The 14,275-nt window shown below is 40.0% G+C and overlaps 1 protein-coding gene across 1 annotated transcript; it reads left to right on the top strand.

The window, feature by feature from the left end:
* Positions 1-3,130: 3,130 nt before the first annotated feature.
* Positions 3,131-14,274, top strand: smad3b (SMAD family member 3b). The gene is made up of 9 exons (XM_034141605.1): positions 3,131-3,593; positions 6,600-6,793; positions 6,901-7,035; positions 7,745-7,819; positions 7,917-7,967; positions 9,326-9,538; positions 9,661-9,798; positions 9,896-10,040; positions 12,502-14,274. Exons 1-9 carry the CDS (start codon positions 3,391-3,393, stop codon positions 12,623-12,625), a joined length of 1,278 nt encoding a protein of 425 aa, XP_033997496.1. The 5' UTR covers positions 3,131-3,390; the 3' UTR covers positions 12,626-14,274.
* The last annotated feature ends 1 nt before the right edge of the window (position 14,275 follows it).

Raw genomic sequence — 14,275 nt, 5'->3', positions numbered from 1 at the left:
CCATGACAGTTAGACATTTGACAATCTGCACAATACCTGAAAATATCAATCGTTTTATGTACTGCTCTTCCAACTGTGAAATGTCAAAATGTATTTTGTAAAAAATGCCTAAAGATTTCCATCAGATTATTAATCAGGTTGGCAGGTAGTAGTCGCATAAACCATAGCAAATGTTGTCACGAAAGTCCAACACAATCATCCCGATCATGTAAGTGTAAGAACCAAAGACTGTATGAAGGTTTAGCATTAGGTGATGTAGTAACATATTTTCTCCACTAGGTGGTGATGTGTTATCTATCTTGTTGAAAGTTGTATTTCATCCAGGGTACCAATTTGTGAATGTCATGGATTAATGTGATCATTCAAACTCAAACATATGTCACAGATTTGCTTACAACTTTGAAAACTACATCTGGATAATATTCTAGATAATAATGCAGATTAAGTGAAGAACAACAACCTTAGTATAAGTTAACGAAATGCCCTGCACTAAGATATAAGGCACCCTTTATAAAAGGTTTAAATCACTACTAATATATGTTTTATAATTAATTGATGCTTTATAGATATAATCCAATCATTTAAAACCAATAATCTGGTTTCTACCTACAGCTAGAATGTTGGTACCCCTTAAATCTATTAAATAAGACATGGGTTCTCCTCTTCTCATAAGCTGTCATATTGTCAAGTGTAAATGTTCATTTTATGTTATAAATAAATAGCTTGTTCCAGCTGCTCGGCTAACCCTTCCCAGAAGTGTTGCGGTAGGACTGTTCATTGGAGGGATCACCCTGATAAAGCCATCAGTTACAACTTTTAAAATCCGTTAATACACTACTTAATATCTGCAGGTGAAAAAAGTAAGGTATCATGTTAGACAAACACAAAATAAATTAAATACACAGAATGTAGAGAATTATAGTGAGGAGACAGAGGATTGCCCCTCCCTCAGGCCTGTGCTTTGGTTCAGGCCTGAGGGAGGGTGAAAGGAGGGAGGTCACTACGGCCCCAGATTTGTAGGTGCCACTGTCTGTGGAGAGATTGATGGCTGCAAGCAACAGATAACAGCTTTCAGTGTGAAGGGAGATTTAAAAAGGAGACATTTGATTGCATAGAGAACCGGACCCCACCCAATTTGGGCTGTGCTGAACTGTCTGATTCTAACACACTGCAATTAGCTGCTGAGGCGATTACAGGTTTACAGAGGATAAATATGAGCTACTCTGATTTATTTGTTGTAATCATACAATATGCAAAGCTATCATTTATCCTATATCATTTGGGTTTATGGCAAACCTGTGATCATGACTTTAAAATGTGCAGTCATTTCAAAACTTTATAAGAATTCAGTGGTCTTATAACAGTTAAAATGTCCCCTACAATTTGCCCATATGGACACACAAAAGGCAATTTACTGTAATTGCTACTCCATCCTTGTCTAAGTATTGTTGTGACAGCAGCCCAGCTGATCGGGCCCCTGCACCACATCCTGCTTGTTTCCCACGTAGCCCATGAGTGCTCCATCACAATGCCATTGTTATCCATCAGATTGTTTGCAGTCATTACTTATTCACACAGCCGTCGTGCCTTTTGTCCGAAATCATTCTTTCTCTCTTTCTAAGACCTTCTCCAGCCTGCTGCGGCCCATCTGCCCCGATGTCTGACACGTTGTACACCAGCCCCCCATTTCTCCCTCACACACGCATACACAGACACACAAACATACACACCGACACGCAGAAACTCTCCACGCCAGCTGTCCAGCTCGTGTCCCCTGGCAGTATAAGGTGCCGGCCCTCGAGCAGATCATCAGAGCACAAGAAAGAAAGAAAGCTCTCCGGCCTGTTTCCTTTAACAATTATATTTAAAACACTGAATAAGTTAAACAGACTTCTGAGCCAACATGTATCTAACCATTTAGATCCTCCAATGTGAACACAACATTGGTATATTCTATATGTATCAATATGTGCTAGCACTATCTTATCCTATAAGCAATATTAATACATTATTTTGAATGTAGAAAAAGCAGTTTAATTAAATGTGTTTATGTCAGACCGACAATTTTCCCTCCTGGCTTCTGGAAACTGTGAATGGTTTACTATTCCTATTGTATACCATTGTGTAAACAAAATGATTAATCAAGAAAATAATCCACAGATTATTCACTAATGAAAACAATTGTTATTAGCAGCCCTTATTGTAAGCCCTCAACTGTATACTATTGGTATACTTTGAGATACACATACCAACTGACTGTTTTACATAAAGCTATGAAGTATCCTCAAATAAATAATTTTCAGCTGCTACTGCCAAGATAGCTATAATATTTATATAAGGAGGAAGTAAGAAGCCATGCCAAATACTTGCTTAAAATAGACAGCAGTCATTGATGGAGGTTATAAATAGAGAGAAGGAAAAGGGGGATGCTCCTGGATATGGATATTTATAGCACAGGCACACTGTTTACTGGAGGCAGCAGCCATGAGGTGCACTTATCAATAACACCATAACCCCAAATACCACCAGTGAATGCAAAGTCACCTTCCTCTTCCATGTCTGGAAAGATGCATCCGTGGTGAAATAAAATCACTTTTATGATGGGATGAAAGGGATTAGTTCTAAGGGTCTTCTATTTATGGACACAGTAAATGTAAAACTTGGATCACTTTTCAGTCTTGCCACATCTCTGATGACAACATTTTTTCCATTTCTTACTTCTTGAGTTATGAGTTGGCTGTGTTGAATAGATGCAAACACCAACAGGCTTTAAATAACTGGCAATGATAACCTGCATCAAAGAAAGATATAATACAAAATGTAATTTAATTAATTAAAAAACATATTGTTTCTGAATAAAAGCAAATCATCACTACCCAGTTTTGTATAGTTTATCGCAGATAACTGTGTTATCACTGCATAGTAGCTTAGTTATTTTTTACTGAATTTAGAAACCCTGACGTTAGAAGTCGAAAAAGTGATGATGCATTTATATTGCTGTACATAATAAATATTGAATGAATGGATTGAAATTAATGTTCAATTTAGTTGTGGTGTAATGTGTTGAAAAATAGTCTTGCTACACTTGGTGGGTGCAGGTGGAGGACAGAGCAGCTGACGGAGGAGCAGGAGCAGGAGGAGGGGCAGAGAGACAGCCGGGCTCAGGAGCTGCTCCCCCCGACAGAAGGACAACTTCATCGGACTGAGCCAGCGACGCACGCCGCTGCTGCTGCTGCTGAGTCCCCGGCAGAGACCCGTCTGTCTGGGAGTTTAGCTAGCTAAGCTAACTAGCTATCTTAGTTGATGTTATATAAACGGATAACTGTACTGTTATCAATTCTGGCAACTGAACCAGAGAACTGAAACTAATTGTGTAGGTTGCTATTTAAAATGTCTATATTGCCGTTCACACCTCCAATCGTGAAGAGGCTTCTTGGCTGGAAGAAGGGAGAGCAGAACGGGCAAGAGGAGAAATGGTGCGAAAAGGCTGTCAAAAGTCTTGTGAAGAAGTTGAAAAAGACAGGACAATTAGACGAGTTGGAAAAAGCCATCACAACACAGAATGTCAACACGAAATGCATAACCATACCCAGGTAAGGACACAAACACAGCTAACTAGCTGCCTCACAATTGGCTAAGCTAAGCAAGCTAATGCTGATGACAGCTAACGGTAGCTTAGTAGCTTGCTAGTTAGCTTAAGCTAATATTAGAAGCATTATACCGTTTTTTTGTGCAGCAGTATAATGTGTTACATTGTTAACGTTAAACTTGACAAATTAATCAACAACTTAGCTGATAAAGAGAACATATGTGATTGTATTCAGTGGGGTTTACGTGCATTGTTAGTTAGCTCAGGCTGTAAACAATCATATATGTGAGCTAACATTAGCTGATACATGCAACCTGCTAGCTTTTCAGGTTGTTGTGTTAACAGGTAATTACCAATTGGAATTGTATTAGTTTGACATACCGATATATTATAACTGTGTTACGTCTATTGCACGTATGTCTGTTGTGTCACATTATATCGTTTGTTTGCACAACTAGTATGACCAGTAGACCAGCTTTAACAAATCAAGCAACTGTAGGAATGTGATGAACATATGGGGTAAAAAAGTCTTAAGTTTCACCTGCTGATATGGTAGCTGTGGTACATATAGTGCCACATAAACAAGTGTGTCCTCAGGTCACAAGTGTGATGATCAGGAGCAGAAGGGCTGGTTTGGCTGAGCAGAGGTCATCTAAACATTTAAAAGGATGTTTAGACTGAGAGAGTGTTTGTGTATTCTGGGAGAGTTGGAATAAGGGCTCAGTTTGGGATTCTCCATATGGGCCTTCTAAACTCAGAAATTCAGATCTGAGCAATATGAGGTAGATGTTTTGGGTGTTGTGCAGGAAAGTGCATACATACAGGTTTTATTCTCAGTGGACTGAATTGGTTGACAGATGGCAATCAAATAGTTTGCAGTTTAGTTACACTGACTTAAATCCGCAGTAACACTAAAAATGAGTTAGTGTTAGCCTTAAATCTTCTAAATCAGTTGTCCTATCCAGATGTGAAAATGTAAAATAAAATAAAATGTGTTACCAAACTCAATGATAACTTGGATAAGAGACATAACAACGTCGTAGAGTAGACTGTAAATACATAATCAATTCTTCATTGTGAACTATTGCTTGTGTTGAAACAATTTCTATTTCTCAATAACTCTACAAAGCAATAGCGTGGGCCACTGTTTGGATTGTGGTTCAACCTCGACGGGTCCTGAGACTGTAGGTTTACAGAATAACAGCTGTCCTGCTATCTGTTGGGGATACTGATATTTCAGACTCTTTAACGGAAAGTGATCTCCTTGCACTCAGGATTGTCTCAGGATAACAGTCTATGCATAGGTGTTGAGATGTCCATGAACTGGCTGGCTGCTGTACAGTTGTTATTTCTTCGAGAGGATAAAAGAGTTCTCAGAGTGGTCATTATGTCAGAGTGGACGATACAGCCCCGGCGATCTCAGCAGAGCCATGGGAAGGCTGACCTCAGCTGACCCCAAAAATATACATCCTCTATCAGAGCTGAACGATTAGTCAGAACCCTTTTCCTTTTGCTGTGGTCACTGATGCTGTCTGAAAGATTTGTGGTCTGTGGTGTGTATTTAAAAGATGTTCCAACTATTTAGGCACCAAACTGCCTAAATCTCCCTGGTACTGTTAGTACCTGTCCCATTTAGCTTGGGGAGCTTGTTGTATTATTTTGTTAATATCTTTTATGCCTTAACGTCTGTGATATCTATGGCTGAATGCATTATGTTTTTCGATCCCCTGGTGTCATCCTCGTGGATGTGATATCTCATGAACAGTAGACAACATCCATTTCTCCGTGCTTGAACATTTGAAAAGTTCTTTATCCATTTGCCTTGTAGATTAACAAAAAGGGAATTGTAATTTGTTATTGCAGGTGCCTCTTGTCATTGAGATGAGAGTCACGGCTGCTCATTGTAGTCTGTGCTCTTGATGGAATGCTTCTGTAAGTCAGTAATGTCCGCAATGTCACAAAACACGTCAATTGAAGTCGTAAATAAGCGATGCATAAATCTGAGGCCTATTTAGATCTGTAGTAAATCACAGTTTTGACAGGGACATTAGCCATTAATTCTTCTTCTTCCTGCTTTTCATCATGCCAAATAAACCTACCGCACCAAAATGTTCAATTTAAATGTGATTGCCATGCATGTTATTCCCTCCGAGACATAATAATAACAAAGTAACGTTGCTTTAAGTTTTCTTGATTATGATATTTGGATTTCCTACTGTAAGTTGCCTTGTTGGTCACCTTGAAACCAGCACAAAGCTAGCATTAAGCAGTTTGTTTTGAACCCCAAGTCCTCTCTGACATACTTCACAGGAGGCCAAGCCATGGTAAAGAATGAAAACCAAATGTTTCTCCTCTGACAGCTCAACAATGAGCTGAACTGTTGTTGAGTTCATCTGGAAGAAAGCCATCACCACACTGAGCTGTATGTGAGGGGAGAGGTCCGGGATCTGTTACAGTCCTCCCTTTCCTTTTTTGGTCATTCGAGTTTCATGGCATATTAAGGGTCACAGTGGCATATAGCTTTGTCAAACAGCTCTCTTTACAGGCACTACCATTTTTAAAATAAAGTTTGACAGTATCACATTATAATTAAAAATCCACTTTGACCATGTTTTATTTAAATGAAAAACATTTTCCATTTAATCAGTATTAAACTAATTCTATCGATTTGTAATAGCCTTTTTGTACGTATTCAGAAATTGTTATTTGGAATATGGGGTTATTGTCGGATGGTTCGGACGGCAGATAGTTCCCTCCATGGTGCTGTTGTGTGGAAAAGGGCTGGTGGATTTGTTGGAATATCTGAAAACATTTTTACTTGTGTGAGATAAGTCAAATGCTTTAATGTTCTGCCCTATGTTAATATATCTATTTACTAGTAAATATGTAAAATCTTATAATTAAAAAAGATATTGACAATAACTGAGCAGAGTCTAGAGCAATGCATCACATTGATTGATTAAATTCAATCTGCATGTCCCACTACAGTCTTTTTGGTGGTCTCTTTCAGGTCTTTAGATGGGCGTCTCCAGGTGTCCCACAGAAAGGGTCTTCCTCATGTGATCTACTGTCGCCTGTGGCGCTGGCCAGACCTGCAGTCCCACCATGAGCTGAGGGCTGTGGACCACTGTGAATATGCCTTCCACACCAAGAAGGATGAGGTCTGCGTCAACCCTTACCATTACCAGAGGGTGGAGACACCAAGTGAGTGCAGTTAATTGCTACACTTTACTAATTACTGTATTTAAATGAATACTTTTGGTATATTGATACAGAACTTGTGCTTAAAGAAAGTGTCTGTGTGTCTCCAGTTTTGCCTCCTGTCTTAGTACCACGACACACAGATATCCCTGCAGAGTTTCCTCTGTTGGATGACTACAGCCCATCCATCCCGGAGAACACCAACTTTCCTGCTGGCATTGAGCCCCTGAGTAACTATATTCCTGGTGAGGAGGACAGCGTCATTATTTGAACACAGAACTTAAAGTGGACCTATCATGCTATATTTGAATAATATAGTGTAGGACCATACCTATATAAGGCATATTTATATTTTTTTCAAAATACCAAACAGATCATGCATTTTAGCCATGCCTCATTTCATTCAATTTGAAAAATGTTAGCTCTGTTTTTGCAAGGGCTGATTCAGTGAGAACAGCACCACCTACAGGCCTGGCATATGTACTACTGCGTCTCCAGCGCTTTCGAACGGCAATGGCCATGGCTGTCTCCTACTGATTGGTGGAGTTGGCCCAATAGCCGTAGCGCCACTGTCCTGACGTCAGGACAGTGTTCAAATCTGGATCAGTTTTTATCAGATCCGTTGCAGCCCCTTTTTTAGAGATTTGGGTATGGAGGAAAATAGAGAGGGTTGTGTTTTCTGACACTTGGTGAGTTCCCTGGAACACCGGGGACACATATTCATGTATAAAAGACATACAAAAGTGCATTTTGCATGATAGGTCCCCTTTAAAAGTCTCTCAGGATTGATTTTTTTGGTTTTTTAACAAGATTGTGCCTAACATTTCTACACACAAACAATGCAGTAAAGGATTTATTACTTCACAAAAACTTGTTTTAGCATTTGAAAACGTGTCAAACATTTGAAATGCTCAGTTCTTCACATGTGTCTGTGTTTGCTTGTGTATTTGCTAGAAACCCCCCCACCAGGGTATCTGAGTGAGGATGGTGAGACAAATGATCACCAGCTCAACCACAGCATGGACACAGGTGAGTCACATGAAAATACACACAACACAAGCTTGTCCTGTTCTCATTATGCCTTATCAGGATCATGAACCAAACCTCTATTGCCGCTCTATTTCAGGTTCACCCAGCCTGTCGCCAAATCCTGTGTCACCCACAACCACCAATCTTGGTAAGCAAAACCACGGGGGTCAGCTTGACTTACAGAGCATATCATTCATTATCTGGTTAGTAGAACTGACATTATGCAAGGTATACTATTATGTATACCATGGCCTTTTTCAACAAACTGGCATTTGTATCAGTCATTACTATGTTACACATTTTGCTCTTGCTTTCGTTTGCTTATCACCATATTTAGTATCAAACAGGTTTGAATTCCGATTTGCACAGTTGTCATTGGTTATGCATGAATAATTGTGTATTCGTTACACAAGGCTAAACCATTAGCTAAACCACTGAACCCTCAACTGTGACTGTCATTACCTTCAGTTAAACGCTGGTGCAACAACTTGAAATGTCAATAGAAACATCTGCGTAAGAGTTGCCTAGATAAACTGTCCTGCTACTGGAAAGATAGCAGGACATAAATACCTCAATATTGATATTGCAGCAATAGCAGTAGGGTGGACTATCGGTTATTTTATATTATATTTGCATATTGGGATTTTTGATAAATAATCATCAGTAATGTGGATATAATGACTTGACACATAATACATTAGAAAATGACATTCTTTTTTTAATGTACTGTAATGCAGACTTTAATACCAGCATAAAATGTATGCCATATTACAGTATTTAGATATTCAAAGCAAGCATGGTATCCAGTATAGTATCACAAAATCAATATATGAGCGATATATTGCCCAGCCCTACTTGGAGGTTCATGTTTATTTGCACGCGAGTAGTATGTAGTTGTGACAGAAAGATCATATATATAAAACCCATACTACAGACCTTTTGAATCTGAATCATCCTACAACAATAGTCCTTCCTACCTAACTGGACACGATGACTACTATAGTAGTCCACAAAATATTTAGAATATTCTTGTAGGGGTTAGCGTGTGTGAGGGAGACAGATGAGCAACGTACAGGAGCAGTGGACAGCGTCTGGGAGGCATGGCCTCAGGGCAGTAACAGAGTAATCGTGGTATGAATGGAGCTTTTGTCCATGGTCTGTCCTTGTCTGTGAAGAGGCCAGCAGCAGACAGCTCAAGGTAATGCAATAATAATATCCGGTTGCCAGGTTATTCTATCTATATGGAAAGCCACCAGAAGGTCATTGTTAAAAAAAAAATAAACATGTACGTCATGTCTTGGCCATTCCTGGCTGGGGCCATGAGGGTCGTGGGAAAGAGCTTTTGAAGATAAATCAAAGGGGAACGTTATCAGTTGTGTGCATCTTCATAATCAAATGGTTGTTTGACCACAAAGCAGTAACTGTTCTCATGAATTTCTAAATGTTTTCTCATAGACTGGAGCTTGTATCTCAGCTAATGTCTCCAATGTCACTCTGTTCACACAGACTTACAACCTGTGACGTACTGCGAGTCTGCCTTCTGGTGCTCTATCTCCTACTATGAGCTGAACCAACGTGTAGGAGAGACCTTCCACGCGTCCCAGCCCTCCCTCACAGTGGACGGCTTCACAGACCCGTCCAACTCTGAACGCTTCTGCCTGGGTCTGCTGTCCAACGTCAACCGCAACTCAGCCGTAGAGCTCACACGCAGACACATAGGTACTCTTCTTATTTCACAGCAACCACATGAGCTCCAATCTAATTTTCTTTCTATATTTGCACTTGACGTGATCAGCAGGTAGGTGTGCGCTGAGCCAATATCTTCTCTCTTCCTCTTTCAGGACGGGGCGTGCGATTGTACTACATTGGTGGAGAGGTGTTTGCAGAGTGTCTCAGTGACAGCTCCATCTTTGTCCAGAGTCCCAACTGCAACCAGCGCTATGGCTGGCATCCTGCCACCGTCTGCAAAATACCCCCAGGTTAGCATGAGAGGGTAATCACAAACTCCATAGGCAATGACCAAAGCAAAGCAACTTAGTTCTATCAAAGCCTTAAAATACATGGTTTTCTTTGCAGGCTGCAACCTGAAGATCTTCAACAACCAGGAGTTTGCTGCTCTGCTCGCTCAGTCAGTTAACCAGGGCTTCGAGGCCGTCTACCAACTCACCAGGATGTGCACCATCCGCATGAGTTTTGTCAAGGGTTGGGGAGCTGAGTACAGGTAAATAAATACATTTCAAACAAATTAAGAAAATTATAATTATATAACAATTACAATAATATGAATACATTACAGTTGTTTCTTAAATATACATGTTATTGACCAATATGTGTTTTTAATGCAACTATATAAGGCTTAAAAAATAGTGCAGAAGGCGTTAGAGAAGTCAACCAGTTCAAATGTAGTGCGAGTAAGTTGCTAAGACAAATATATAATGTGCTGCTTGCCATATTAGAATGATTCAAATCTTGTCAAATTTTTATAAAAGTAATTTCAGTATAAGAAAAGGGCAGCAACTTTTGTCAATTCAGAATTTCTTATTTTCTTGTAATATAGTGCGTGAGCTAGACTTAAAGCAGTGGCCAAAAGTACAATTTAACTGACCCAACAACTGACTATAACTTTCCACATCAACATAGCTTTTTTCCTTTCCTCTCTCTTTGTGAACTTTGTACTTGGATAAACCCAAAGTAATGAGTAATCCCGAGGGAGTGGGGGGAGACAGGGAATTTAAGGGGGTCTTAAGTGGGCCCTCTGCGAACCTGCCCTTCTCTTCAGGGTTCGAACATGTCATTCTGCAGACACAACAGCACATAAAGCAGTTAACAGCCAAGAGTAGACGCGCTATGTCCCTTTCTCTTCTCGCCTTTACACTTAACCTTCTATTTTGTTTTTGTTAGTAGTGTAAAAACCCTATCCCTAGTTAAGTGTTTAATTAGCGGTTCCTATTTCAGCTTTAAAGGGTGGAATAAAGCTCCTGCCTCAACACACAGACCACATGTTATCTTTGTCCCAGCCTGTTATAAGTTATCAGTAAACATTTGGTTTATGTGTTCTTCTTGCTCTCTTGAGTGTGTTGCACAACCTACGTATACGACATAAAAGTGTCATTAAGCTGTGTGCCCGAGTTTCAGAATAAAAGGGGACCTGGGTTGCGGTCCAATAGTCCAAAAATCAGCTCCTAACGTCTAACCCTATCGTCTATCCCTTGACCTCTGTGTGAAACGTCACGGGGTTAAGGGATAGTGGATAGGAGAATTCAAAAGGACTTAGGAGAGTACTTTAGAGAATCCAAATGCACTTTCACTATCCGACGTGTTTATGATGCGCCAGCGGACGTCATAAATGTGCGTCTGCTGCTGTGGGGAAACTATGGAAACTACAGTTTTCTATACAGCGGACTACAACATGGATGTATAATAAGAACGACGGACTACTGTAAACTCATCTAGAGACTCTGCACCGCGCTCTGATGCTGTTGTTTTATGCTTTATGAACGGGGAGGACAGCAGAGAAACATATTCTTCATGACCAAAGTTGGAATTGAAATAAAAAGGAAAGTGAAACTTATGCTCGTCACCCTCTTCCTCCGGTCCACATTAATACAAATGATCCCAATACGTATGATTGTATGAAAAGATCTTAAAATAAATACTGTATTTATTATAAATGTTAGTCCTTAACATCTATCACTGTGTATATCACCATTCAAACATCTTTTAAAAGTTGAACAAACCCCACACAGCTCAGTAAAGACTGAAATGTTGACTTTATTTGATCATTTCAGTAAAAACTAACGTTCATATTTCTCTTTTTGATTATAATACTGATGAACGTTCAAAACAAAGCACTCTGGCAACTTACCACATACGTTTTAAAATGCTTAATAAGCACCGTAACTTTCATGATATTATTTCTCGTTCATAATCGGTTGTTTCCGTGAACGGCCGACTGTTGTGTGACGGCAAATGCTGCGGCCCCCCGCAAGGCATTGTGGGGCAGCATTTTCTCCTCTCCTTTCGTAAAGGGAGGTCCAGTGGTTCCTAAGCTAAAGGAGGTTATAAAGGAAGTTTGAAACTTCCTTTCCTTTCATCTAGAGAATTTGAACGGCACTTATCATGGCGGCCACTGACGTACTTCCGGGTCATTTCACTCCGTTAGGAAGGTTCCTAAGCTAAATGGACTATTGGACCGCAACCAGGGCCTTGATGTTTAGGGTCAGGACAATTTACATCAGTTTTGGGGGTTTAGAAAAAATCAAGGGGTGTTATGCAGGGAAGGTAGCAGACTTGAAAAGGAAGAGGAGGGAGATGGGGGAGGGGGCTGCTGTGAGTCGGCAAGAGAGGGTTGAGTAACGAAGGAAGAATGCGGCAGGCATGCATTGGTGAGGGGGACATGGAGTGGGAGCTGAACACATTTCAGACACCCATTGCAAGGGGGATTCCCACTGAAGCATGAGTGCTGCGTGTTATATTTCTGGCAGCAAACACCTTGGAGGAAAGCATCTCTGATAGAAACTTGAATGACTTCAGAAATAGCCTGTAGAGTTGGCTTGAGTGTCAGAGCCATCCAAGGCAAGACATATTGAGTGTTGTATCTATGCATTGACTATAAGGAAGTTTCATTAATAATGTCAAGCTCTCAGTACCAACACACTGTGCTGCCCTCTCCTTCCCTACAGGCGTCAGACAGTGACCAGCACCCCCTGCTGGATAGAGCTGCATCTCAACGGCCCGCTGCAGTGGCTGGACAAGGTCCTCACACAGATGGGATCTCCCAGCATCCACTGCTCCAGTGTGTCCTAGGAGCAGCCCATGCTTCCCAGAAACCCTCCTTCCCAATACCACACTTAATCACAAACCACATAGGGAAACCCCAGCGTCTCTCCGAGATAATATGGAAAGAGACACCATTCATCACTCTCCTCCATCGCTGTCTCTAACATTTCACCTCACATCGATAGCACTTTCCTCCGTACCGTGTAGTGTCTCCATTTGATGGCTATTTTAGGACTTGTGCACTGTCTTGTTTTCATGTGTTCAACCACAGGGTATTTGCAATAGGTTTCAAAAGACTTAATCATTTTTCATTCAGACATCACGTCTATGCTGTGCTCTAATTTTTATTATAAAGGAGATTGAAATGTTTGATCCAAAGTTATGGTACAGTTTGGTCACCTTTTTAACATGTTTCAAAACATTTGATTCTATGAATTAGCTAAGTTATGCTATCCTCACTGGTGTTTCAGTGTCCCAGTACCACTCTTTGTAATCACTGAATTAGGAGGCTTATTTATCATCGAACCATAAATTAACATGGAAAATGTAATTCTGAGTAGTGATTACATAGAATATATTTAATTAATATCTTAAGTACAAGGTACTTTGCCCATATTGATTTATCTGTAGGAAATGAAGTGACAATTATTTGATTGCTCATGTAATTGGAATTTTATCTATTTTAAACAAAATATAGACATTAGCACGATTGTTTCTTGAAAAGAACCCTTGTATGAAAACTATTTTGCTCAATGAAAGAGACATTTTATAAGTTATTTTTGCATACTGTCCTGCATGGAAATATATATTTTTTAATGCCTCGATATAATTGTACATAAATATTTATAGCTTGTGATTTCTTGTAGTTGTGCAGTGCTTGAAACAGTGGACCTGATTGACCTCTGGCATGAGTAGATTCACATAAACACTTTGCTTTAGTGACCCAAACCCTGGCCTGCTTGAATGCAGGCTTTTTCAAACCTGGGTCAACTGGATCTTAAGTGTGACACGTAGGATTACTTTACCAGCTATTACTGATATTCATATTGTGGACATAGACTATGACTTACAGTTTGAGTGATCATAGTGAACTGGTTGAATTTAGATCGTGTGACCTCAGTGTGAGGGGTGCTCACCAGCAGCAACATGGCTGTGGTTTATCCATAGATGGCATGTAGAGTAAAAACATTATTGCAGATTTCTTCACATATTACCAACTGTTAGCCAGTAGTACACGATGCTCATTGTTGGTAAATAACGCACTTCCAATTCACTGTGTTGATCAGTGTACAGCTTAAGTTCTCGTGGTAATTTGCTTGTCCAGTGAATACTCTATATTACATGTACATTGCTACAATATTAGGCATGTGTAATATGCTCGATTTCCTTGGTCATTGTCTCTGAAGCCACCATGTTTACCCTGCACTTACTTACGGTACACAAGACTGAGTCACCATGTCATCTATTTTAGATTGTTACACGGTGGTAAACGCAAATACTGTAATCTACAGTGCATTGGGTAGTTGGTAGATCTGTATCAGTACTTTTGTTCCTTGATATTCTTAGTTGGTGGTTTTTGTTCCAAGTCTTATGTACATGTTTTTTCATGTATGCTATTTGTTCTCAAATGACCATTGTTTTGTTAACTGTGAAAATAATTAAATAAATTGCAATTGA

Source organism: Trematomus bernacchii, unplaced genomic scaffold, assembly GCF_902827165.1.
Source record: "Trematomus bernacchii unplaced genomic scaffold, fTreBer1.1, whole genome shotgun sequence".
NCBI classification, from domain to species: domain Eukaryota; kingdom Metazoa; phylum Chordata; class Actinopteri; order Perciformes; family Nototheniidae; genus Trematomus; species Trematomus bernacchii.
The sequence above is the reverse complement of the archived record's forward strand: the minus strand, read 5'-3'. Positions and strand labels throughout refer to the sequence as shown.

Excerpts from the sequence above, each read along its gene's own strand:
- smad3b (XM_034141605.1), top strand. The coding sequence starts at position 3,391 with ATGTCTATATTGCCGTTCACACCTCCAATCGTGAAGAGGCTTCTTGGC. Across the intron at positions 3,594-6,599 it reads AAATGCATAACCATACCCAG|GTCTTTAGATGGGCGTCTCC; the intron begins GTAAGGACACAA and ends GGTCTCTTTCAG. Across the intron at positions 9,539-9,660 it reads GCTCACACGCAGACACATAG|GACGGGGCGTGCGATTGTAC; the intron begins GTACTCTTCTTA and ends TTCCTCTTTCAG.